This window comes from Saccostrea cucullata, unplaced genomic scaffold, assembly GCF_032062105.1.
Source record: "Saccostrea cucullata isolate Sc308-1 unplaced genomic scaffold, CSIRO_AGI_Scuc_v1 ctg1015, whole genome shotgun sequence".
Classification (NCBI taxonomy): domain Eukaryota; kingdom Metazoa; phylum Mollusca; class Bivalvia; order Ostreida; family Ostreidae; genus Saccostrea; species Saccostrea cuccullata.
Genome location: NW_026924329.1, coordinates 202,769 through 229,544, shown reverse-complemented (window position 1 = coordinate 229,544; position 26,776 = coordinate 202,769). Strand labels below are relative to the sequence as shown.

The 26,776-nt window shown below is 32.8% G+C and overlaps 1 protein-coding gene across 1 annotated transcript in view; it reads left to right on the top strand.

Annotated features, from left to right (window-relative positions):
* Positions 1-12,127: 12,127 nt before the first annotated feature.
* LOC134266221 (E3 ubiquitin-protein ligase rnf213-alpha-like) overlaps positions 12,128-26,776 on the top strand; it is a 57,678-nt gene continuing 43,029 nt past the window's right edge. The window contains exons 1-8 of the mRNA XM_062748452.1: positions 12,128-12,296; positions 12,527-12,783; positions 12,984-13,098; positions 14,927-15,201; positions 16,049-16,181; positions 19,366-19,473; positions 20,973-21,083; positions 21,168-21,221. Coding sequence (XP_062604436.1) covers positions 12,578-12,783; positions 12,984-13,098; positions 14,927-15,201; positions 16,049-16,181; positions 19,366-19,473; positions 20,973-21,083; positions 21,168-21,221 — 1,002 coding nt within the window. The 5' untranslated portion in view covers positions 12,128-12,296; positions 12,527-12,577. The remainder of the gene's footprint in view (positions 12,297-12,526; positions 12,784-12,983; positions 13,099-14,926; positions 15,202-16,048; positions 16,182-19,365; positions 19,474-20,972; positions 21,084-21,167; positions 21,222-26,776) is intronic.

The following is a 26,776-nucleotide window of genomic DNA, read 5'->3' as shown; positions in this document are numbered from 1 at the left end:
GCCAAAAAATTTCAGGTTTTAATAACTTTCAAATGAAATAAGATTTTTAATTAATTTTTATGTGAAATGCTATTAAAATATATATGTCGTAATATTATAGAAAAAATATTGACTTCAAATCTGTGTCCAAGTACCTTTAACATGCTACAAAATATAGTTTGCACTAATTGTTTAAGAAAATATTAAAGTAGGAATCTTATTATTATTATATACCCAGGTAATGACAAAAAAGAATTCATTTGCAATTAAAAGTAAATGACAATATTTACATGTAATGCGCTAACGCGCGTTACTCAATTTGTTTACGTATACCGTGAGACCATATCTTAAAAAAATAATGATTCATTGTTTGATTGTACCAGAGTTATATTGAACGCGTTTCACAATCATGTACTGTAAAATCAAGGGACCAAATTTAACTTAAGAAACATCATAATTCGGTACTTCTTCTAAAAAAATCTTTAAAAAGTAATTTCTGAGCCAGAAAATGATTTATTGGCGCCTCCGGTCTTCGTATATAAGTACATGTACAAGTCATCGTAAACGAGATATAAAAATTTTTCACAAAGATAAGAGGATTTTTGTAAATCTTCCTCTTCAAGACAGCAAAGTCTTAATTAGTACTGTGAAAAATGCAATAATCATTAGCAAATGCAGATATAAGTTGATACCAACCATGGTTTAATCATGGGAGCCCAACAGGCTTATGAATGATCAGTTTGAATTAATCTGCTAATATATGTTAAAGGCAACAGCAAGTGTTTTCTTCCTTTCATGTACAATTTAAGCTTTTAAACAAATTTTGCTCTACATAAATATACTTAAAGATCCGCTTATGACATGGAACGATTTCTACCCATAGGAATTCAAATATATTTTTGGAAGACATGGTCTCCAAAAACACATAGATTATGTCAATAATTATTTTTTATTTTTTTGTTTTTTTGGAAAATGTACAATCTTACAATATATTACAGGGAGTTGCACGTTTGTATCCGGACTGGCAATCCATCTTGCAAAATTGATGAAGGAGAAAGAGGAAGAAAATATATTAATTTCGAAGGTATCATGGCTAACCAAAGATGCAACAGAAAAAAGACTCATTATGAAAAATGGAACTTTTCGGTAAGAAAAAATATAAGCATACAAGCGAAATGAAATGTGTGCCCTGCAATTTGATTTATTGTCATCAATATATCTTTTACTACATTGCTTTTTTCTATACTCAGGATTGTTTATTTGCTATTTGTGCACATCATAAGTGTTCTAAGTGGATGGATAAAATATGTTAGAACTTGTACTTTTTGTATAATCTAAGCTAACATACATACATGATTTCATCTACATGTTTATTCGATAAACCTCTGAAATGCATATGTTCAATACAACATTTCACCTTCCGGTAAAAACATAAATCTTTGACTCGCCTTTAAAGGTGCGGTCACACAATACGATTTTTCATCCGATTTTCATTCGACTTGCTCAGGTAAGTCGATTGGTAGGGTGGTCACACGATCCGATTTTACGTTCGATTCACAAACGATTTTCAGTAAGAAATGAACAGGTACTTGTTATTACGTTTTAGATAGAAGTGCATATATTTCTGTTCAAAGACGTCCCTGTTCTGTCGGGATAAAAAGAATGGGAAGAAAAATCCCATCAATTTAATATTACGTCATTTTACCCCATTATGACGTTGATGTTGACGAAGTGTACACGGTACACATGTCAATGATCACTCAAAAGTAGATGATCAATCAAAGTTGATTACTTTCTACTTCGGCCAAAAAAGAAATCTGCAATATATTTTGGTCTTCCAACAAATGTGAAATAATATTTGCATCACAAAAGTTAACTTTGTATGATAGGCTAGCCGTTGATGAAAAAAATTAAATAAATAGGCGAGAAACAGTTTATAATACGCTCTTCAAGAGTTGATGAAAGCGGAACAAAATTAATATTTTGTAGTTAATTATTTTTTTTTAAGTATAGATTCTACTGAGAGTAAATTAACTGATTATTGAAATGTTTTAAGGAAATTACTGCTGTTTATTGTAGAAAAAAACTGTGTAAGAGAAATAGGAGTTCCAATTCCCCTCCCAAATTATTGACATAACGTGAAAGATCTTAATTTCAATCAGTAACATATACAGTGTATGCTAATTTTAAAATACCCCAGTTTTGATAATATTCGTGGCGTTCGTTGCAATTTGATAATATTCACGAATTGAATGAAGTGTAATCTATTAAATTCAGCTCCTAAGGTAATTCCACCCTCCTATGATGTCATAGGTTTTTGCAAAAACTGTAATTAGTTTAACTTCATACCTTATAGAAAAATATCTCTTGGAAGAATGCTTCACAAAAGGTGTAATGATAAATATTGTTTATTAAAGAATTTTAAAAATGCATATTTTCTATATTTAATCAATTATTCAATCTTTAAAAAAATGTTGACAAGGGCAATAACTCCTTCTAAGGTCTCTTCATTCAGGCATTTGCTTTACTGTAAAATAATTTCCCTGATATTCACAATTCAAAAGTATCTTTTGCGTAGGAAGTATTTAGGAACACTCAGAATCAGAATTATGCATTTTAACAAGTTTTTACAAATTTTTCTCAATACTGTTTACAAAAAATGTACAATTTTTTTTAATGTTGACATGCATTCTGTTTATTTATGTTTCGCTTCTTAAATAATATGGTGACCTATACATTTTTTGCAATAAATGGAAAGTGTAAAGTAAATTAAATGAAAATAAATGCAGTTTTTGTTCTTTGAACCTATAAAATTGTGAGGGTGGAAACTCCTTAAATAACCGAAAAATATTTGTGATGAATCATAAATGCATGATAAAGACACAAATTTTCGTGCTTGCAAACTATGGTTGAAGAAGACATGATATTTTTTTGTATGCATGTACTAGTAATTTTTTCTTTTCCATACAATGTTTTGGGTTTAGGAGTTTTCTTTTTATTTTTATTACACAGGTGTATTTATATATAAAAAGTTAAAAACTGTTATTATTTTACATCTTTTTTTTAATTTCGTGTCGCGGGAAATGTCAGTGTGACGTCACGATTTTCTTCAAAAAGTCGATTGAAAATCTGACGGCCATCCGATTTCCAAACGACTATCAGACTTTGCTTTCGACTTTCGACTTGGGTGGTCACACGGTAATATTTTAATCGAAAGCAAATCGGATGGAAAAATCGGATGGAAAATCGGATGAAAAGTCGCATCGTGTGACCGCACCTTAAGTCGGACATATGAGTTGTAGACCCCTAAAAACCGACTTGGCAAGTATATACGGTTACTATAATAAGAGGACATTCTCTTTTTTGCAGGAAGGCGATTTCTGATTGTCTAGCAGAAAAGATATCTACTCCTCTGGCTGGTATAATTGCGCAAATCGATTCCGACAGAAACTTAAATATCGTGGGTATCGATGAAAAGAAAAATACGTGGCAACAGAAAATTTGGTTGCAAGTAATCAACAACTGTGAAGCCACTCAAATCAAATACGATATCCTGATATCCCCAAGAGACCGAAAACCATTGCGGGAGATACTGGTAAAAGGACACGGCATTGAAGGACGAGTGTTTGAAACAAAATTCCCATTCTCATGGCTTCTATTTGAACTCATTGAGAAAGTGATTCTGAACATCACTAACAATAAAAAAGGTAAATATATCTATAATATTTTCAAATTATTTTTGTTAATTCTTTTTTTTTATTTCTTTTGTTTAAGTTGGCTTACATGTAATACTGAACAATCTATTTCAACCCTTTTTCGTACAATAACATGAGCTAAATATTTTTCTCAGATGAACATATACAGTTCAATTCTGTATGAACATATAAGAGGGTCAGAGGTCATACGGCGACCAAATAACATGGCGAGAAGATATCTTGTCAGTCACTGAAACTGCTTTCAGAACGTTAAATAACTTTGTAGTGATAAAAAGGATATACATAAAAGGATGTCCATAAAATCTTTCTCTGTAAAGAATGTTTTGAATAATATTAGATCTATTGGTCTAAAATCGCGCTTTCCTTTTTTAAACCCGAAATTCCTTTATACACTGAAACAACTGATACCACCGCTTTGCCATCACACATAGAAAGAACTTTAAAAATATTTGAATTTTTTTCAATATACAGCGACATCAAATGTTAGAGTAAGGCGAACCCTCAAGACAAGACAACTTCTAGCTCACAGCGAGTCAAAACATCGTAATACGACAGGACCGTTTGTATAATAAATACAGTTCTATTTGGAACATTCGACTCAAATGTCAATATAAAAATGAATATATATGTAACATTAATGATAAGAAATTCTCTGTGAAATGAACATAGTTGGAAAGTGATCAAATCTACTGAGAACACTTACGGGCTTCACATGATTTGATAAGTGACCAACTATGTTCTTGTCCCAGATATTTGTTTAACTTTATTTATTTCTTGAATGTACTTACAAAGGTAACCAAATACATTATCACATTTGAAAGAATTTTTAGATATATCATGTTCATGATATTGATGTTCATTACAGCACATGTATCTGTATTTTGTTTAAACAACAAACTAGATCGAAACGTTTATGTCTTTAGGTCTTTGAAAAATAAATGCTGTGCTTTGCTGCAACCAAGATTGAAATAACGACCACTATTAAAATATTCATTTCAGTAGTGGTTGAGACTGCATTTCAATAGCAAACATAGGTTGTGACAACAATGGAAATACGACCACTATTGAAATCATTATTTTAATAGTGGGAGAGAGTGCATTTCAATACAAAACACAATACAAATCTGACCGACTAGGCAAATACTAACAGACAATCAATTAAATAAAAAGATACTAGTACACCAGAATCTAAATATATAAACAATTTTAGTACATTGTTTCAATAGTGGTTGCAATCTATGCTTGTTATTGAAATGCACTCTCAACCACTATTGAAATAATTATTTCAATAGTGGTCGTATTTCAATAGTGGTTGCAACCTACGTTTGCTATTGAAATGCACTCTCAACCACTATTGAAATAATTATTCAATAGTGGTCGTTATTTCAATTGTGGTTGCAACAGTACTTGTTTGATTTTTTTTGACAAGATACATTTTTCATTGTTAATTATATTTTCCTTTTCTTAAAAACAAAAATAATGCATCATTAGGTAAAACAGGTAATCAGTTTACTATTACAAACAATTACGGTAGGCCATTGCTTATTACTTGTACAGTACATCCATAATAAAATGATTGTATAAGGCCCTTTCACAATTGGCGCACGAGTACTTTACAACACTTTGCGATTGGAAAATTTTAGCTTCGCACGAGCTCTCGCATACGTTGCACGATGTCTCGCATTCATTGCATGTGTTTTAGTGATCGCATTAAGTCTCCTCAAAATAGTCAATATGCACACTATTCAGACGCGACCAAATGCGATCCAAGTTATCGCAATTCAACGCACAAAAATTAGTACGAACGTCTTACAATGTTTTATGTACTCGTAAGAGTGATGCACGATTTTTAAAGTTCGTAAGATGAATCGCAGCTGTCTTTGCGTGTGTTTTGCGACCAGAAGACTGTTGCTCAACATGTCTCATGTAATCTTTCAACGTTTTACTATCATTGCTTGATTTATCACCTTCAATTGCCATGCTTTGCAACAGGTATATATACCGTGTATAACTATAAGCATCTTAAACTATGTCAACTGAAAAGCGTCGGAAACGGGTGGTATATATACCCGACTCTCTGACTCGCACGAACATTCGTACTATGGAATGCATAAGCGCGCAAGCACCGCACGTCCAATCGTATTGTCGCACGTTCAATCGTCCGATTACCTGATCAGTCGTGCAATCCTATCGCATTATCTTACAACACTCGCATTCATTCTACAACAGTCGCATGTAGACGCAAGATATATCGCAAGATTTAATGCACAACAGTCGCTTTACATCGTGCGAATTTCGTACGAACACTTTTTTCATATGCGATTATTTTGGCAACAGTTTACGATCCTAAACAAAATTATTTCATCGCACGAATATTTTGTCGCTTCTGCTCATGCGCCAATTGTGAAAGGGCCTTTAAAGACAAGTACTTAATACTATATATATATATATATATATATATATATATATATATATATATATATATATATATATATATATATATTGTAGCTTTCTAAATGTATTAATGTATTTATTTAACAAGATTTAACATTCAAATGTTCAAATGTTACTTTTTTCTGCAGAAATATTAGACATCACACGTTTGATGGAGTCTCAACCACTCGGAAAAATTATCCAATCATGTCTGACAAGCGTACAGTCACAAGAGCCAATGAGATTTTACTTAAGTGACTTCATTTCAATGGTGTATCCAGCTGCAAATGAGGCTGAACAAATGGTTTGTTAACATCAATGTTACATTATAATCTAAACATTTTAAATTATTACACACATGCATGAATATATGCGAAAGCTTTACAAAATAAGTATTATTTTATGTAATTTTTATTTAATTTATTCATTTATTAGGTCCTCAGTGAGAACATATGGACGCAGAGTTCCAGCGAGTTAAAAGACATCTCCAAAACTGCTATGTCAAGGTTCATAGCATTTCACATTGTGTACATTAAATCAATACAGAGGATTAAAAATTATGCACACATAACAAGTGTTTGGCCGGATTGTAGTCAAAATGTCATAGAATTTCTGAGATCACCCGAAGCGTCTTCTATCTCCTCAGAAACTGAAATGGTAAGATTGGTTGATTGATTACATGTATATGTTGTTTTTCGTCCTATTCAAAAATTTTTCTCCCAGGTAGAGACACCATATACAGGAGAAGGGTTTCAAATTTTGACCTTTACTTGACACTCACGGCTATTGATCAGTTAAGAATCTTTTTCGTGTCAACACTTACCCTGACAAGGGGCATAGTCTCATACGAAGACCCGCTATTTTCACTTCAAAGTGCAAAAAACATGGCGATGCAATAGTTGATAACCATTTTTTATTGTCTAAGGTCAGTTACTGCCAACAATCGAACTCACGACCTTTCTACTACGGAGCGCGTGCGCTCTACGTATTTAGCTTCCTTGACAGTAACATTTCTCTCTCTCTCTCTCTCTCTCTCTCTCTCTCTCTCTCTCTCTCTCTCTCAATTTTCCTCTCTCTCATAAATCGAGGCCTCGTGTGACAGCAAGTATTGTTACGGGAATTTTTCTTCACTACTCAATTGCCGAGTTAAAGTATAAAATTTCAGCCCACAACCCGACAAGTGGTGGCGTCTCAGTTTGACTTAAAAAAAAATTCGAGATGGACGTGAAACAATATAAATAACAATCAGAAACTACTTTTTTTTTCTTTTTAGAAAATCAATGCTACATATTAAGTTTTTTTCTTAAAAAATGATAATGAATTAAAGTATTTAAAGAATTAAAATGTTTATCGAGTTACAAATTCGAAACGTTTCGAACAGCGCTGCATTATTTTTTTCTGAACATGTAATATTTTGAACCAGTGTGTGACTTATGACAAACACAATTAATGCGATGTCCCTGAAAAGTCCTTTAAAGCAATGGGATTTTTCTGTATTGTAATATATTTTTGCTGAAATTAACTAAATGAATATTTTCAGACAATGGATATAATTGGACTTTCTCTTGTCCTGAAAAGACTAGAGGAGGTAAAGAACTCCTTTGGAGATTACAACAAAAGATTACAGTGGTTGCAGCTGTTGAATACTTACAGACCAGTTGTAGAAAGATTGTTGGGTTTTTTTTCATCCCTGGATGGAATACATGATGAAAAATGTAGAGCGAGTATACAAGAATCAAGGTTGTACATTTATCCTTATTTTATTTCTTGATGTGGTGTTTTTTTATCTTAATTTTTAGGTCACCTGAGTAAACTCAGGTGACCTATTGCTATCTGTTTTCGTCCGTCGTCGTGCGTCGTGCGTTGTGCGTTAACATTTGAACATTTTCAGCTTCTTCTCTGCAACCACTGAACCAATTTCAACCAAATTTGGCACAGAGCATCTATGGGTGAAGGGGAACAAAAATTGTGAATTTCATGATCCCTGCCCCCCTGGGGCCTGAGGGGTGGGGCCAAAACCACTAAAATTAACGCAATCTTTAAAAATCTTCTTCTTTACTCCTGGACATCAAGCAGTCAAACTGTTTGCATGATTGTAACCAGCAATGAGTCCTCTACCAAAATTGTGAAATTCATGGCTTGGGGTCAGGGGTTCTAGTGCTAGGGTGGGGCTAAATAAGTAGGTAGTGAAAATGCATTATTTCTTTGAAAATCTTCTTCTCTTCTCCTGGGTATTAAATAAACCAACTAAGTATATAGTTATGATGAGCAAGAGTGCCTCTACCAAAATTGTGAATTTTATGGCCCCAGGGTCAGGGGTTCTTGTTTCAGGGTGGGGCTCTAATGATTATATAGTGAAATGCATGATTTCTTTGAACATCTAATCCTTTGCTCCTGGTTAATATGCTAATGATCTAATTACATATCTAAGGCCAGGATTTATTTTATTTTCAGTTTTACAAACCCTCCGCTCAAGGTTTTGAATTTTCAGAAAAAAATAAAAACAATTTTTTCTTTCCAAATTCAAATTTGATTCGGGATCGAGATTTAAATTTACGAACTCGCACTTCCGGTTTTACGTTGAAACGGCGGGTAAATAAAGCTAGATCTGAGAAGATAGCTTGGTTTAGTGTAAAATTCATCGATAAGAGTGCCATTCAAAACGTTTCATCCGTTCAAAGGACAAATAAAATGCTGACGACTTTGTTGCACAATGACATGCTGGTGAGATAATTATGTATTCGTTTCAAAAGTAACTGTCTGTAAGGATTATTTTCCTCCCCCAGGTTTTAAACTGCCCGTGGTAGCTATTGCATATTGCCAGCGACATTGTTTAGGTCTCTGTTATAGCTTACAGTCTAAGCATCATTCTTCAGAAAAGGGTTGCTTATGCATCAGATGTAATGAATAAAACTATGGGAGAAGTTAAGTCCATTCGAGGAAGAAATAAACAATAACCTTCTCCCCAATACTCCCTGTCTGTTTTATGATAAGAATTATAATTTTAGGGATCAAGTAAATTTTAGAACAATGTCTACACATTCACCTAACACATATTAAAAAATGAAGATATATTGAAAGACTTTTAAAGAATTGATTTTTTAAAATATGTTTTGATCAACATCACAAAAATGAAATTTATATATCTGGCCCAAACTAGCAGATGATGAAATCAGCAATTAAATGTTCTACTTTCCTATTTGTAAGCATTATGTGTCCAGTGGTAAGGAGCCTATTAGGATAGCATAAAAAAAGAATGTACAAATGTTAATGTTAGTACTTTTTTATTCTCATTTTCATAACTAAACCTAAACATAAAAAAATGCTGGCCTTATAATGAAGAAAGGGGCCTCTTTCAAAATAGATAATTTCAGGGCCGCTGGGTCAGGGGTACCAGGGGGGTACTTTGACTAAAAATAAATTAATGCTTTGAAATCTGCCCTTTGATAAACAATGGTGCCTCTTTCAAAATTTGTGAATTTCATGGCTTTTGGATTAAAACACGAACCAAATACAATCGCTGGAAAGTTGTTACATGATACTCAGGTGACCTATAAGGCCCGTGGGCCTCTTGTTTATATAACGGTGATTTTGTATGCTTTCTTTCCAGACATCGTTGGACAAGAATAATAGTGATGAAATTGCTTCTGGGAGAATGTGTACTCTGGACAGGATTGCGATGTGAAACTTTGCCTAAGCTTATTTATGGTATTTAAGAAATTTCAATCATTAGTTGCCTTATGAGTTTATATATTTATCCCTTACCCTCCATAACAAAAAAGTAGTATAATTTACTCTACTTTAATATAGTTTACAATTGTTAACTTAAGTTGACTTTAGTTATAGTTAACTTTAGTCAACTGCAGTTAATCAAAGTTTTCATTTTAGTGATTAAAAGTTTTTTTTTTATAAACTTTTATTATTTCCAGATTGATAATTTTTAAAACTTCCTACAAGTAATATTCTGATTATTAAAATGAATTATTTATTGTATGATTACATTTTTTATAATTTAAATAATTGATATGTAAATCCCAATATATTAAGACTTTAAATCTTTTAAAAAGCTCTAGAGTTCAAAGTATTCACTATAGTAACTTGTAAATTATATTTAACTTTGATAAATTATTGATAGGACTGTTTCAAATCTGTTTATTTGCAATGGTATGATTACTAAATGTTCCTGGATGCTCTTCTGGTACATATTAAGAACATTCATAGGTAAAAGTTCTACGTGAAGGTGGTTTTTTTTTTTTAAATTATAACAGTAGTCTTCTTCCTTATTTTTCAAGCTGTTGAAAAAGGAGGCTGATCTAAAAAATATCAAGTCATTCGAAACTGTGGAAAACTTTCTAAGAAGTTCTATAAAAGGAGCAGCAACTGCAGCATTTGGGTATAATTTATTATTTAGAGAAAAAAATATAGATATTAAGGTAATCCGATCCTCAGGTGTGTAAAATTAGCATTTTAGTCATCAAAAATACTCATAAAAGTATCTCTGAATCCACAAAGTTATGTAAATTTATCCACATTATTTCTTTAAATTTAATGATTAAAGTTAATCATATTATATATATATATATATATATATATATATATATATATATATATATATATATATATATATATATATATATATATGTGTGTGTGTGTGTGTGTGTGTGTGTGTGTGTGTGTGTGTGTGTGTGAGTGTGTGTGTGTGTGTGTGTCAAATCTCCAATATTTTTGCAGAAAAAGCAAATTAGAACATCAGCAATGCATTTTCTTATTGCAAATTGATCAACAAATATATTTTAGCTTAAAAAGTGATAGGTGTCCAGGCATTCAGAGAAAATGTCATGATTTTTATACGTATTTGGTATTTTTCTGTCTTCTATTTCCTTCATATATTTTATAATACATAGTGTAAAAGGCATTTGCTATCATTGCAAGACATCACAAATCACTTCTCATATCATGCTAATAAGTATTGATACTTACGGCTGGATTCAAAAAAATCTCAGTTCTCTAAAACTGTATTAATGTTTTCTCCTTTTATAGGGTACAAATGTCAACTTTTATAGGAACTTTTCTAAAACTTCCAAGGACCTCAAATCTTATTAAGATAGATAAAATGAAAATTGTTGCTTGAAAAAAATTCATTTTCAAGCTTCAGTTTGATGCATTTCAAATTAAATATTAATGTTTGGAGTTATCCTCCCTGGCTGAGGATCGGATATCCTTAAAGAAAGAGATAATTCTTTTTTTTCCTTTTTTTTTTTTTACAAAACTTAAAACCTTTTAGGTCGGTATAAATTTTAGCTAAAAATTCATCATACATAAAAGCACCTCAAATTATGTGAAACTACCAAGATTCAATAAATATTTAAATGAAAATAAAAAAGTCATTACAGATTATATGTTTATTAGACAAAAAATAAGACAATATGCCAAAATGGCACAACAAGCGTAGAGACATTTACGTTTTTATTCACCTATAATGTTTTTGGAGGTCTTCGTTTACTCGCCTCTCTATTTGTATTGTTAAAAAATGTTGAGCTTAAATACAATTTATCTCCATATTTGTTCCAAACTTATTAAGAAATAATCCGCGAATTCCTTCAATACAAACATAACAGAATGATTATGTTTAAGTTATATTTATTACAGTTTGTTGTTTTCCTCAGGCCCAAAGGCAGACAGCTAGAATAGTGCAAACATTTTATCGATATACTCAGAAAAATAGGCTACGATCATACTTTATCAAGAATTCCCTTAAGAAACAAAGAGGTTCACTGCCCTTTGGCAACTTTTGAACTACTTTCAAAAGTTTATTTATCGAATCATCAGCACAGATTCTATGGTTACAATCTATTAAAATTCTTGCTTGCTAATCAAATTTTGTATTACAAAAAAAAATCACAAGTCTGCAAATTTGATAAATTTACCCAATCCATTTAAATACTTCCTAGCTACGTGTTTTTTAATATAAACCGATAAAGATTTCTATTTCAGCGATCAACAAAAATGCAAGGTTTGTGAGAATGGCATTGTTGGACAACCCATTCAGTTACGATGTTCCAATGTGATTTGCATTGGCTGTCGAAATAATCACGTTGTTTCTAAACAAGAAGAATGTCCAGCATGTCATGAAAACCATCTAATTGAAGACACAAATAACCCAGACAGGTATCTCAAAGCTGAATGAATTGATGATTTTTTTCCTAAAATTCTTTTTTTACCTTTGTTAATTTTAATTGTTGTTTTCATTACTATAAAAAATAAATATGATAATATTAAATATACACTATAAATTGATTCATTTTGGAATGTTCTTTCAGTCACAGTATTAGAACATTTAAAGAGAGTTAAAAGCAGGCATATATGTTTGTCTTTTTGTTTTTTTTTTATTTTTATAGCGAGAAGTCCAAAAAGTACAAACTTTCAAAAACAACTGCAATGATTTCTTCATGGAAATTGTATCACAATTATGCTTTGCTAACAATGAAGCACCATCCAAAGAAGTGATAAGAAAATTGACTTCCCTTGTTACTGTAGAGACGAAAATGGACCATGGCATGGAGACTGTGAGCAAAGAAATGGCGCTTGTTGAATCAAAAGTTGATTCAACTCCAGTGTTTAGGTCATTCTTATTGCAGCACTTACTAAGAACCAGGTAAGACTATTGATAATGTATGTACACATATAAAAACTTAAACACACAGACAGAGTATCATTCAAAGTAGCCGCAAATGGATACTAATTTCAGCTTTTCTGCCAAAATTAACTGCAAAATTAATCATCTCGAAAAATTTAATAATTTATCTGTCTTACATGTTCTAAATGCAAGTATATGTAAGTATGCTTTTTATGCAGTTTGGATGATGTCATGGAATTTCTTTCTGAATACCTTTCAAGAGCAGAGGCAATGCTTAAAGAGGATCCAGAGAAAGTCATTGAATTCAGTATTCTAGTTATTCAATGCTTAGAGGTATGTTTGATGATGTTATAGGAACAGCCCCTAAATAATTTATTTACTTCAAAAACATGGTCTTTTTAGCTCACCTGAGCCGAAGGCTCAAGTGAGCTTTTCTGATCAAAATTTGTCCGTCGTCTGTCGTTGTCGTTGTTGTTGTTGTTGTCGTAAACTTTTCACATTTTCATCTTCTTCAAGATCCACTGGGCCAATTTCAACCAAACTTGCCACAAAGTATCCTTGGGTGAACGGGATTCAAGATTGTTCAAATGAAGGGCTACGCCCTTTTCCAAGGGGAGATAATTATGAATTAGAGAAAAATTAATGACATTTTTTAAAAATCTTCTTCTCAAGAACCACTGGGTCAGGAAAGATGAAACTCATATGGAATCATCCTCAGGTAGTGTAGATTTAAGTTTGTTCAAATCACGACCCCCCCCCCCCGGGAGGGGGAGGGGGGCCAAAATGGACGATCAAAGTTTTACAGAGGAGTATATAGGGAAAATCTTTAAAAAACTTCTCTTCCGAACCACTGGGCCAGGAAAGATGAAACTCATGTGGAATCATCCTCAGGTAGTGTAGATTCAAATTTGTTCAAATCATGACCCCCAGGGCTAGGATGGGGCCAAAATGGCCGATCAAAGTTCTACATAGTAATATATAGAAAAAAACTTTAAAAATCTTCTTCTCCAGAACCACTGGGCCAGGAAAGATGAAACGCATGTGGAATCATCGTCAGGTAGTGTAGATTCAAGTTTGTGCAAATCATGACCCCTAAGGGTAGGGTGGGGCCAAAATGGCTGAACAAAATTTAACATAGGAATATATAGGGCAACCTTTTAAAATCTTCTTTTCAAGTATGTCAAAGCCATAATTAGTAATATTTATATGGAATCATCCTTAGGTAGTGTAGATTCTAGTTCGTTCAAATTATGATCCCCTTGGGGGTTTAGATTCAACCCCCCCCCCCACCCCACCCCAGTAAACTTTCAGTTCTGATCTGATATGTGCTTTTTTCCTAGCCTGTGTGCTCAGGTGAGCGCTGTGGCCCCTGGGCCTCTTGTTTATGTTAACTTTCCCCTGTTATGTTCTCCGTTTTCCAATATGACTCTTATCTTCCACTGAGGGTTAAATATCTCACATCAGAAAACCAAAATGTTAAAGTCTATATTTTACTATGAAATTCGAAACAGCAATAGTTCACTTATTTCATTCTTGTTTTTGTACTTAAACATTCGAATTAGTTTACTAAGTTATTATTTTTAATTTTAAGCTGCTTGTTACGGAATATTAACAATAATATTAATCGCACGTCCTCCCATCCCTCTACCCTTCCATATACACCCGCAGATACCTTCACACCCTTACACAAGCACCCCTTCACAAACATGCTCTCTCTCTCTCTTTCTCTCTCACCCTAGACACAGAGAGAGAAAACAGAGAGAGAGAGAGAGAGAGAGAGAGAGAGAGAGAGAGAGAGAGTTGTGGTTTTTTGGGCAGAGTCAAATGAACGTATAAACAAGTAGCCATGTTATTTACACTTCTGTAGGGAAAAAGATGCAATCGTTATGCTCATTAAACTTTGTAAAATTAAGATTTAGTATAAAAGTACATAATTTGGAGAGTTCTGATTCATGGAAATATACTTGTTGTTTTAAGCATTATATTAAATTGTAAGAGACTGCATGCATTGATATTATGTAACCTAGATTCAAATATGTTTGTAAAGAACAAGATAGTCATTTAACATGTTTAGGTTAACATTGATAACTTGTTAAATGTTTTTATTAAATGTAAAAGAACCAGGTAGATCAAAATATGAAATTATTTCTATTTTAAATAGGACTCGATTCAGCAAAAAACCTCTAAGGAAAAAGAACCATGGAAAGCAGAAATGCTTAAGGCGACAGAATATCTTAAAGATTCTGCAGATGTGATAAACGAGGAAAATCTCGATGTGAAAAAATTATGCTGTGTGGCAGAAACGAGATTTAGTCTGGCGTGTGCGGCAAAGTTTTTGTTCCAACACAATGTGGAGAACACTGTGAAGTATTCGAAAAATCTGAAGAAGTTGTATGAAGCTGTGTCCAAAATGACAAGCAAGTGTCGATGGGCTAAGTACGTTTCTCTCTTTTTCTCATTATACTTTTGCAATCATACACAGGGTATACATGCATTTCGAAGTCATTATTTCTTACTGTCTTTCAGGCCAGCTATCTGTCAGTTTAGCTGTTCGTCTGACAAAAATTCTTGTGGACACGTTTTTTTTAAGGACAATATAATTTTTAAAAGATTTCATTAGTGAAATAGCTGGAATAAGAAGACTGAAAATATTAATCTGAACATAAATAAAAAACTAATACATTTCAGAGGCTTAAAACGAACTGAAAATGAGCTTGCAGGACCACAGTTTATCCTGACCTTTCGTCAATATTTTTTGACAGGGTCAAGGTAATTGGAACTAAAGTATTATATGACTGTTCAACGAGAACTTTGAAATGAAAGTAGTTTAGTTGAGATTTGAAGTGCAAAATATTCATTTAAGAGACAAACTTTGTTTTTCATTTGGAAAAAGGATCTGATAATTGTAATCATGGTAATTTGGACAATACAAATGTCTATGGTTTTAAGAAGTTTGTTTTTTTCTCTCCTTCGCCTTATCTTTGGATATGAAAAAAAAATCTAAAGAGTATGCTAGTGTGCCTGCGACCAGAGAGAGTGTAATAATCTTTTAACATGACCATTTGGACTGATTCAATGTTACTGGTGTGACAATTTTCTCTACAATAAAATATTTATTTGTAAATAATATCAGTAAAGAAAATTGATGATGAGCATACGTACAAGATATCCACAAAAAATGTCACCATGAGTCATGAATAGACTCTATTTTAACGATTATTTAGTACATGTATTTAATATTAGTGCTTTTGAGTATATTATATTTATATTTTTTATCTTACAGATTGTTCTTAATCAAATACTTCTGTCGATCCTTCAGTGTAAAAAGCTATCGTCAAATCTTATCATCAGGCACGGAATTAAAACAGCATCTACCAGTTGAACTGCTAAGTTTGCCTGAGCTAAAAGCGGAAAACGTAAGTTATACCATTTATACAAAAGATAAATATTAAAAAAGGTACCTGCTTGTTCTCTTCATACATAAAATGACAATGTCTGACCTAAATCACTTTGTCAAGATATATGAGTTACTATTTCCTGTGAAATTACATCAAGGACAAAATGCTAAAAATCTGTATAGTTTATATTATATTGGAACTTTGACCCTAAATCATATTATGCACTAAAAGAAATTTCAACAACATTATTTACTCAGATAATGCAATGCACTTCTCTTTTGTAATGTAATTGAACCCCAGTCCTTCAAAAAAAATCCTCCAAATTTTTGGAATACAAAAATGCTCAAATTTTACACCAAATGAAGAACCTGCTATATGGCATACTGTAAAACGAGAATATTTGGCGCACTATTAATTTTAGCGCCTTTGGCGCAAGAGCCCCTGGACGCTTAAATTTATTGTGCGCTAACAGATTTCTAAATATTATTTTTTGTGTGTGTTCAAAGCTTTTACAGAGGTACATGTAAACGGCCGAAACGCGCGATTATGTTGAAGGGATTTTATAAACACACTAGTACTGCGCATGCTAGGATCGATCGAGACAGTTTTGCCAAATTATAATGTAATTAAACTATGTTACCCCGGTAGTTGTTACCTGATTATTTATCATTAGCACCTTCAAAGTTTGGCTTCTCGGCGTGTCAATCATCATCTATCGCCTCGAGGTAAACAATGCAATCAAACATGGCGATTGAGCTTGCAGTCAATACCTGATTATGATTACCGTTTATCCAAGTAACTTTCTTTCGATGCATGCATTGTTTTAATATGAATAAAATGCGTAAATACTCAATTTTTTTTTTTTTTTTTTTAGAAAAAATAATAATTAAATAAATTTTAACACTGTGTTACATCCATGCTATTGCAACACACGGTAAAGGTGACGAATGTTTAGTTATATACGGTAGTGCTATTGTGTTTCCGTGCTTGACTAACCAAAAAGTCAAATACGGGAGTTGATGTAAAAAAGTCCAAAATAACACAATTGTATATTTTGATTGCTTTTGAATTGCTTTTTAATTGCTATTTTAATTGCAATTAAATTGCTATCCGTTTTCATCCGTCGTCGTGCGTCGTGTGTCATGTCTCGTGTGTCGTGCGTCGTGTGTTAACATTTGAACATTATAAGCTTCTTCACTGAAACCACTGAACCAGTTTCAACCAATTTTGGCATACAGCATCTATGGATAAAGGGGAACAAAAATTTTGAATTCCATGTTCCCTTCCCCCCTGGGGCCTTGGGGGTGGGGCCAAAAACACTAAAATTAGTGCAATCTTTAAAAATCTTCTTCTTTACTCCTGGACATCAAGCAGTCAAGCTGTTGGTACGATTGTAATCAGTATTGAGTCATCTACCAAAATTGTGAAATTCATGGCCCCAGGGTCAGGGTTCTAGTGCTAGGGTGGGGCTCTATTGATTATATAGTAAAATTGCATTGATTCTTTGATAATCTTCTTCTCTGCTCCTTGGTATCAAATAAACAAACTAAGTACATAGTTATGATGAGCAAGAGTGCCTCTTTTCAAATTTGTGAATTTTATGGCCCCAGGGTCAAAGCTTCTGGTGTTAAGGCTGGGCTTTATTGGTTATATTGTGAAAATGCATGTATTATTTAAAAATCTTCTTCTCTGCTTCTGTGGAGTAAATTTGTGGCTTTTTATGTCCCCTGTATCAGGGGTTCTGCCATTTGCTTTAGGGGGAGGGGGCTCTTTTGATTATATAGTGAAAATACATTAATTCTTTGAAAATCTTTTCCTTTGCTCCAGGGTATTAAATTATGCCAATTATTTAAGTTTATATGTATTTATGATGAAAAATGGTGCATCTGGCAATACGGTGAATTTTATTCTCCCTGAGTCAGGGGTAGGGGGGTGTTACTTTGTCTGAAAATAAATTTATGCTTTAAAATCTTCTTTTTGGCATTAATCAACCATTTATGATGAAAAAAATTCATGATAAAATTTCCAAAATTTTGAAATAAATGGGCCCAGGGTTAGTGGTTCCTTTAGGGTGAGGCGCACAACTGGTTATAAAGTGGAAGTGCATTTTCTTTGTTACTCTGATCTACTTATGGGTATTAAGTAACTAGAGTAAGCATGCTTTGTGTATGATTGTTAGATTGTATATTGTTTAACGTCCCTCTCGAAAATCTTTCACTCATATGGAGACGCCACTGCTTACCGGTGAAAAGCTGCAAATTTTTGTCCAATACTCGGAACTCAGGGTAATTAAACAGGGTGGGATCTTTTGGTCTCATCCAAAGGACCAGGCTTCACGTCCTACAGGGGATTCGAACCCGCGATGTAAGGATTGACTCCTTACTTCGCAACTCTAGAGCAGACACTCTAACCACTGCGCCACACGGGCGACCATATCTACGAGGGCTGTTCAATAAATAATGTCCTGAATTGTATGACATACAATACAGATATCATATGACATTGAAATTGGCTTTCTCTCATGAGTCAGGGGTAGGGGGTGTTACTTTGTCTGAAAATAAATTTATGCTTTGAAATCTTCTTTTTGGCATTAATCAACCTTTTATGATGAAAAAAAATTCATGATAAAATTTCCAAAATTTTGAAATAAATGGGCCCAGGGTTAGTGGTTCCTTAGGGTGAGGCGCACAACTGGTTATAAAGTGGAAGTGCATTTTCTCTTTGTTACTCTGATCTACTTATGGGTATCAAGTAACTAGAGTAAGCATGCTTTGTGTATAATTATGATAAGCAATACTGTCTCTTTCAAACTTATGAATTTCATGGCCTCTGGTTTAAAACACGAAATAAATTCAATTGTCAAAAGTTGTTACATGATCATCAGGTGACCTTTAAGGCCTGTGGGCCTCTTGTTATGACAAGTGCATGCTCTAAAATTTATTTGCGCCAATGCATTTTCACTTGCGTTTGCGCTAAAATACGTATGCGCCAAATTTACTCGTTTTACAGTATCATGAATTCAAGAACGTAATGAATTATTTTTGCCGGTAATTAATTAAGATACAGGTATATTTTGTGTGCATAACATCTTATTAGAATATTTGCCATCTTCATTTAATTTAAACTTTATTATACTAGTATAAGAAACAGTATATTCATGTACATTTATCGTTTTTCTGTAGCATGTCGTTATATTTTGCAGGTGCAAGAGTGTCCAGACAGATTCATAGTCTGTGGTAGACAGTACAAAGAACTTCGTGATAAAATAACACAGTCTCTTGTCGATGAACAAATCGAACTTGATCTAGAGGTGAACAGTCGATCTAGACATTTTACACACATGAAATATGGGTATACAAAGCCATCAAATGATTCAATTCTTCATAAAAAAAATTCTCTAGATAAAATATTAGCTCCTTTGAATTTCCGCTATCAGAATTCTTCAATTTGACTACATTTTATAACCAGTATAATTAATTCTGTCTGCATTTCTTGAACTACAATGTGGTTTTAAACCCAATTCAATTGAAAGTATGGTTGTCCGGTAACATTTGTGGAAGAGCGTGTGATTGTGTTAGGTATTCGAAAATATTATGGATTTTTTTCGATTTGCTTGTCAGAAATGGGAGGAAATGCTATTATTCTTATCGGAAAATATACCAGTACGAGATGAAATCATACCCTTTTCTGAGAAACGGCAAAAGAGATCCTCCCTGAAATTGTGATTTTCAAATTGCTTCGTAATGCAAAATTTGACTATTGAAGAGTAGAAAACAAAAGATTATAATACAAAGCATTAAATCGACCGAAACGTTTTGTGCATATCTTAATATTGATTGAGTTTGTTTAATTGATATTGTTTAACGTCCCTCTCGAGAATTTTTCACTCATATGGAAACGCCAACATTTTCCTGTGGAGAGCTGCAAATATTTGTCATATATTCGGCACTCAAAGACATTGAGCAGGGAGGGATCTTTTTCGTACCAGCACCTACTGCCACCTAGGACCTCGGTTTATACGGTCTCTTCCGAAGGACCAGTCTCTACGTCCTACGGTGGGATTCGATTCCGCGACGTAAGGATTGACTCCTTTCTTCGCGACTCTAGAACAGACACTCTAACCACTGCGCCACTGGTTGATTGATGTGACATATTTCCAAAGGGGTATCTGTTTTTCATTCACAGCTGTTGCAAATTACACAAAAATTGTAGTGCCAAATTTCTGATTTTAAAAAAAATTATATTATGAAATTCTTCTAAATGTTGTGATTTTATCGAGTTTTTTTTTTCAATTATTTTTTACATGTTATACTTCCATGCAATGTGCCACTTATTGCACTTACTGGTCTTAAAATTAAAAATGTGATATTTGAATAAAATAAATTCAAGAACAAACATAATTGTAAATGATTTAAAACTATATTTCAGTTTTTAATTAATTGCTTAAATGATCATCTAGCGAAAACATCCTTGCAGAGGACCCTATATTGTAAATCTTATTTTGTATTACATGTGCATTGATATATATCTGCCGAATAAATATTCATACATTTTTAATTTTATTTGATGAATTTAAATTAAAAAAGAATGTGCTTAGCAATTATTAGTTTATTCCTGCGTATTTCAAATTAGACCGATCTTATATACTTTTTAACTCCTATGTTTCCTTGGTTAACCATTATAGAGATTTATATTTAGTGTAATTTACATCGTGAAATTATTTAGTTTACTTATGTTATGATCAAAAGCCTCAAAATCCTTCCATAAAAAATTCTTAAAGTATTATTCCGAACTTTTTTTATATTGCAGGGACTAACAATTCCAGATACACATAAAAAAGTGTTCTTTCTTCTTGCTCTTTTCCGAGAAGTCACTATGATGCATGTTTACGACGTCAAAAAACGGAGATTTAAAGCAGAAGTAGGTTATAAATTTTGGAATAAATAGAAATTCATTTTTGTTGTAAAATATCCAAACCATGGCAAAATATATTATTATTTTTAGGCTATTCAGAAACTCCTGGATGCATTGGAAGACGCAAGCTGTCTTCAAAACGAGGTTTGTCAATTTTATTTAATCTTAACATATACACTGCACAAAAATGCTTGTTAGATCATTTGTTGACAAAGATGATTCTTCAAGATAAAACCATTGACATGTTATATTATATATAAAAAATGGGTGTCGGCTATGGTACATTTAATTTTAATCATTCAAAGAATATTGCTCTGTGATGAAAACAAACACATGCTAAAAATCTGGTTTGTGTAGCTATGCTAGGATTGTATTGCCAAAGCGAAGGTAGAATTGTTCTACCTGATACCCTATCTGACAATGACGTCATTTCCGATATGTAACGCCATTGGTTTCCAGATTTGAATACTGAGCTAGATGTCTATGCAACAGAAAGATAAAAAATTGGGAACTAATTAGAATACAAATAAAAAAAATTTGCAGATTCTATTTAATTAATTATTATTTATATGAGGTATAATAATTATATTTTTACAACGTACAGTGTGGATGAAATAGATTTAGAAGCTTGAATTCTCTAAATTCTACATGTATGATTTCCCCGTCAAACAATTACATACTGTAAAACTGTACGATTTATATTTTCAGTCGATAAAGTTAAATGATTATTGTAAACTTGAAATGGGATTATAATCTCACATTATACACCGTCATTTACTTGTGATTTTTTTTATCAGTTAGATAATCACATTAAATTATTATTTGCTCCAGCTATCAAATTGTCCTTAACAAATTGAAAAGGTAGGAAAATGGTTTAATTAATTATCGAAGTGTCGAAAAATTTTCACAGCCGTGGTTTACCCTTGCATTTGAGCAATTTTAATATAACAGATGATAATCAGTACATATGAACATGGTACAAGACCATATATGTTAACAAAGCCCAGTGTATTTGTGGAGAATGTATTGCAGACATTACAAACACAGAAATAATTCTTACGGCAGTAAATCACTTCTAATATCTGAACTGCCTACAAAGAAAATTAACCGTTTGGCTCTTTTTTTTTAAAAAAAAAATCTTAACGCCTAGTAGTAAACAAGCTCTTTTTTTCAATTTTGTAACAGGGATTCCAGCTCATCAACATTCTTTAGTTGCATTTATTTAATTATAATATTATTTGAATGTCGTTTGCTTATTCGATCGCGTGTCTTTCGGCTGATAGTCAAATAGTGGACTACAAGCTGGCACCCCTAGATTTATTATATGAGCTGTCCCATGCAAAAAGGGCCCTTAAGGTTAAAATTATCAAAATTGACTTTTCAACATTAATTTGAAAAAAAAAATGATTAAAAAAACCCTAATGAAGATTTTTTTTATTGATGAAACACAGATAATGATTTTGCAGCGGTTAAAATGCTTTTGTTTTTTCCTCATAACGTTATAAGCTTTAAAAAATGTGACGTCATGTTTGGCATGCATATTTAAACAGGGAAAAAGAAATTTTTAAAAAATGAAGAAAAGCTATGTGTTAAATATTTTTGACATCACTGGGTGAAAAAAGTGGTTTCCCATCATGGGAAACTTTATGGAAACCACATGGAAACCTCAAGTTTACATCATGTTTCCCAGTGGTTTCCGTAGCGGATGCTAGGTTATTCCGCCAAGTTTCCGTGACACGGAAACCCCCTACGCTCCGATTCCATAAGGTATCCCGTACCACGGAAACCTCTGTAAACCTGAAGTTTCCCGAACATCCATGTAGTTTCCCGTTATGGGAAACCTGAAGATTCCACTGGTTTCCAGAATCAGGAAACTTGATGGAATCGGAGCGTAGGGGGTTTCCATGGAATGGAAACTTGGTGGAATCTTTAGGTTTCCTTTTACGGGAAACTACATGGAAGCTCGGGAAACCTCACGATTCCTGAAGTTTCCTTGACTCAGGAAACCATATGGAATCGGAGCGTAGTGGTTTCCATGGAATGGAAACTTGATGGAATCTTTAGGTTTCCTTATACGGGAAACTACATGGAAGCTCGGGAAACCTCATGATTCCTAAAGTTTCCTTGACTCGGGAAACCATATGGAATATGAGCGTAGTGGTTTCCGTGGAATGGAAACTTGATGGAATCTTAAGGTTTTCTTTTATGGGAAACTACATGGAAGCTCGTGAAACCTTATGATTCCTGAAGTTTCCTTGACTCAGGAAACTATGTGGAACTTGTGTAGCACTTTCTGTGTGGCGGAAACTTGGTGGAATTATCGAAGAGTCCCATATCTGGTGGAAATTACTGGGAAACTTCAAGATTCCCTAACTTTTCTAAAGGTAGCAATGTGAAATAATGGGTATTCTTTTAAAATCTATCAAAAAAATTTATTACATGTAAAAGAAAAAAGCATTACCATTTTATATGTTTAATAATTCATTTGATGTACAAAAACTGTAACTGAATTTTTCAATGATATCAAAATATTAAATAAATTCATATGTCTTAGATAAACAATGGAACAGTCTTTCACATTTAAGTCCATTCATAAGGGTCATTAAGTACTTCTTTCAAGATCAGTTTCCTGGTTTTCTTCACATCACCTATGATCTGCAATATTCATACAAAATTATTATATGATGTCAGAATTATAATGCTTGAATATAACTTAGAAATCTAAGAGATCAGTAAATGTCCTTTAATATACCAATATCAATAATTACTTTCCATGACCATGATACATATGATTTCAGCATTTAATGTATCTCTTTAATATTTAATGCTTTATGATAAGTGAAAAAAAATAACATAAAATAAATAATGTTTTCAGCCTTATTATGTCATTGAGAATATATTACTACAAAAGCTAGATTACACCAGCAGAGAAATATACTCTGGACTACGATTTTAAATAAAGATATACAGTAGATTTTGATACTAACCTTTGACCTAGAAAATTAGTCCAAGGTCACTCTTCATCCTCTATCCACAGGCTCTCTGTAGTTTAAGTTTGAGAGAGACATATGCACAGAACAGGTGATTTCAGATGGAGTGATGGGTAGACACTGAATTAGGGCATCCACAGAACAGGACCTTAAAATAATGCAATATATATGTATTACAGTATATATACACATGTACTTGTATGTTAATGATTTATCATATGCTGCATTGGACACATATGATTTTATCATGGTTTAAGTATACATGTATCTTATGAGTAATTTTATACTGGTATTGCATGTATGCTCAGTTTATTTAAGAAATAAATAACAAGTTTATAAACTTCAATGGGAGAGATACTGTACCACAAATGTATATATAAACAAATATTTCCATTTCTAATTTTTTTCTCTGTGATAACTCTTTGAAAGTTTTTGGAGTTTATTTCTTGATAATTCTGCCGGAATGTAAATTAGGCAGGTCGATAGGTCAGGAGCTAATGAGGCCTAATACGCATGCAAATCTCGTGCGCATCTGTCTCTGTGTCTGACGCTAAGGATGCCAAATATGCATGTAAATCTCGTGCGGCTGCCTATGTGTTTGACGTCAGTGGGCGAGGACTATTGAAATTGGCATGGAAGTCCTTGTGAATATAGTCTATGTCTACATTTTAAAAGTCTAAATCTACAATTTTATTTTATAATGAAATGGAAATATAAGGAATCACTGTCTAGTTTTGAGAGTATGCCAGGGACATCAACAATAGTGGGAACATGGGATAATTTTAGCATAACGGGCTTCGCCCGTTATGCAAATTATCCCATGTTTCCCACTATTGTTGATACCCTGGCATACTCTCAAAACTAGACAGTGATTCCTTAAGTAATTTAATTTTTTTTTTCTTTCATATATTGACCAACATTATTTACATCCATTCATCATGTTCATGAATTGGCTGATCAAAATTCAGTCAGTTTTAGATCTATATGATATACCATAAAGGACTTTCACATTTACAAAAGTTATTCCCTTTCGCAGGGTCGATCTGGGGTCAACCGGCTTAAGACGCTGTTTTTCCCTCTTTAACAGTATCAACTTTGAGGGACAATATCTTAGAAATAAAATCTGTATGAACATATTCATTATGATTTTCATGTTGCCCCCATACTCTGGCAATACAGATACAGATTGTAATTGTCCAATATTTTTGAAGATTGAAAATATTAACAAGTAACTTACAAAGGACAAAGTGGGAAAAATGAGCGATACGCCGACAATTGGAGAAAACTCTTAGGATGTGAAATTTGTCTCTTGGTGATGAAAATTCTTGTTTTAATGTCACTGAAAAATTAAGAGACATTAAAAATTTAAGCGCTATTGTCATACACGCATCCTGTTTTTTCATCCATATAACCTTTTCATATCATAAAATTTACCAAAATTTAATACTTCAAATAATTTCATTGAATATCTATAAAATAAAGGAAACTCTAAAAACTTAGTGACTTGCAGAAATTAATCCTTGAAGAGAAAAAAATCTATCATATTTCATCTAAATATGTGCATAATGAGCCTTTTTTATTCATTTAGAACATATGGTATGTGCCTCATTTCCCCAAGAAATTTTCAAAGACAATGGACTATCTGTAAGCAGAAATCATTGCTGTTTACTTACATTGGAAAAATTATGAAAGTAATTAATTTCCTATTTTTTTATTTTAAATAATGCTAAAAATAATTTAATCTATGAAAGATAATCTAACTGACTGTAAAATAACATTTTTCATAATCTTAATCTATGGGCAGATCACTCTAACTTCATAAAACTACCTGATATTAAAGTAGAACTCTTTAGTGTGCAGTTTCTAGAGCTTCCTTTAAGTAATCAAAATACTGACCAGCAAGAAATCAGTTAATAAGCATTTCCTTTTTTTCATTCAAATTTTTGGAGAGATCTCAGAGTTTTTTCCTGTTCAATTCAGGTCCAAGACGACAAAGTTTTATTGAAGTGTATGTATTAGAGAACTGATTGTATGTCAATCATAGCAATGCACACATAACATGGAGGGGGCAAATTGTTTCAGCCCTAGCTTTTACATAAAACTTCTTGTAGCTCACAGCTGATATACCACAGTTCAATATTTAAATAAAATTTAGAATCTTTTTTTTCAGGCAATTTTCATATACATACTAATCATGAATGAATTACCACTTACCAAATGACCACATCCTGAATCATCATACATTTTCCATGATTTTATCTCACTGGTTTTCTTTTAAGTCACACAGTTTTCTTCTCTCTGAAATGATAAATTATGTCCAGGTACTGTTGCATTCTAATTTAAACTAATTATGTAATAGCATTAGCAACAACCGGGATGGAAGAAAAAATAACCAGAAGTCTCTGTCGAGACTGTAGCTCTACTGGTTTGTACTTATCAAAAACTGATGCACAGAATTATGTATCTTAGTATAGTCTACTCGTGTGCCAAGTTATATTGAAATCAGACTAAAATTTAAGGAGGAGTAGTGTTTGCAGACAGACGGACAGACAGACAGATGGACGGACGCATTTCTATTGCATAAGCTCTTCTGGTCTCTGACCAGTAGAGCAAACAAGATGCGCTTGTGAAACACAGCAACAAAGTTCGAAAATGCAATTTTTTTTTTAGCATACAGGTCACAGTCAAGATCACATAATCATTTTTCTT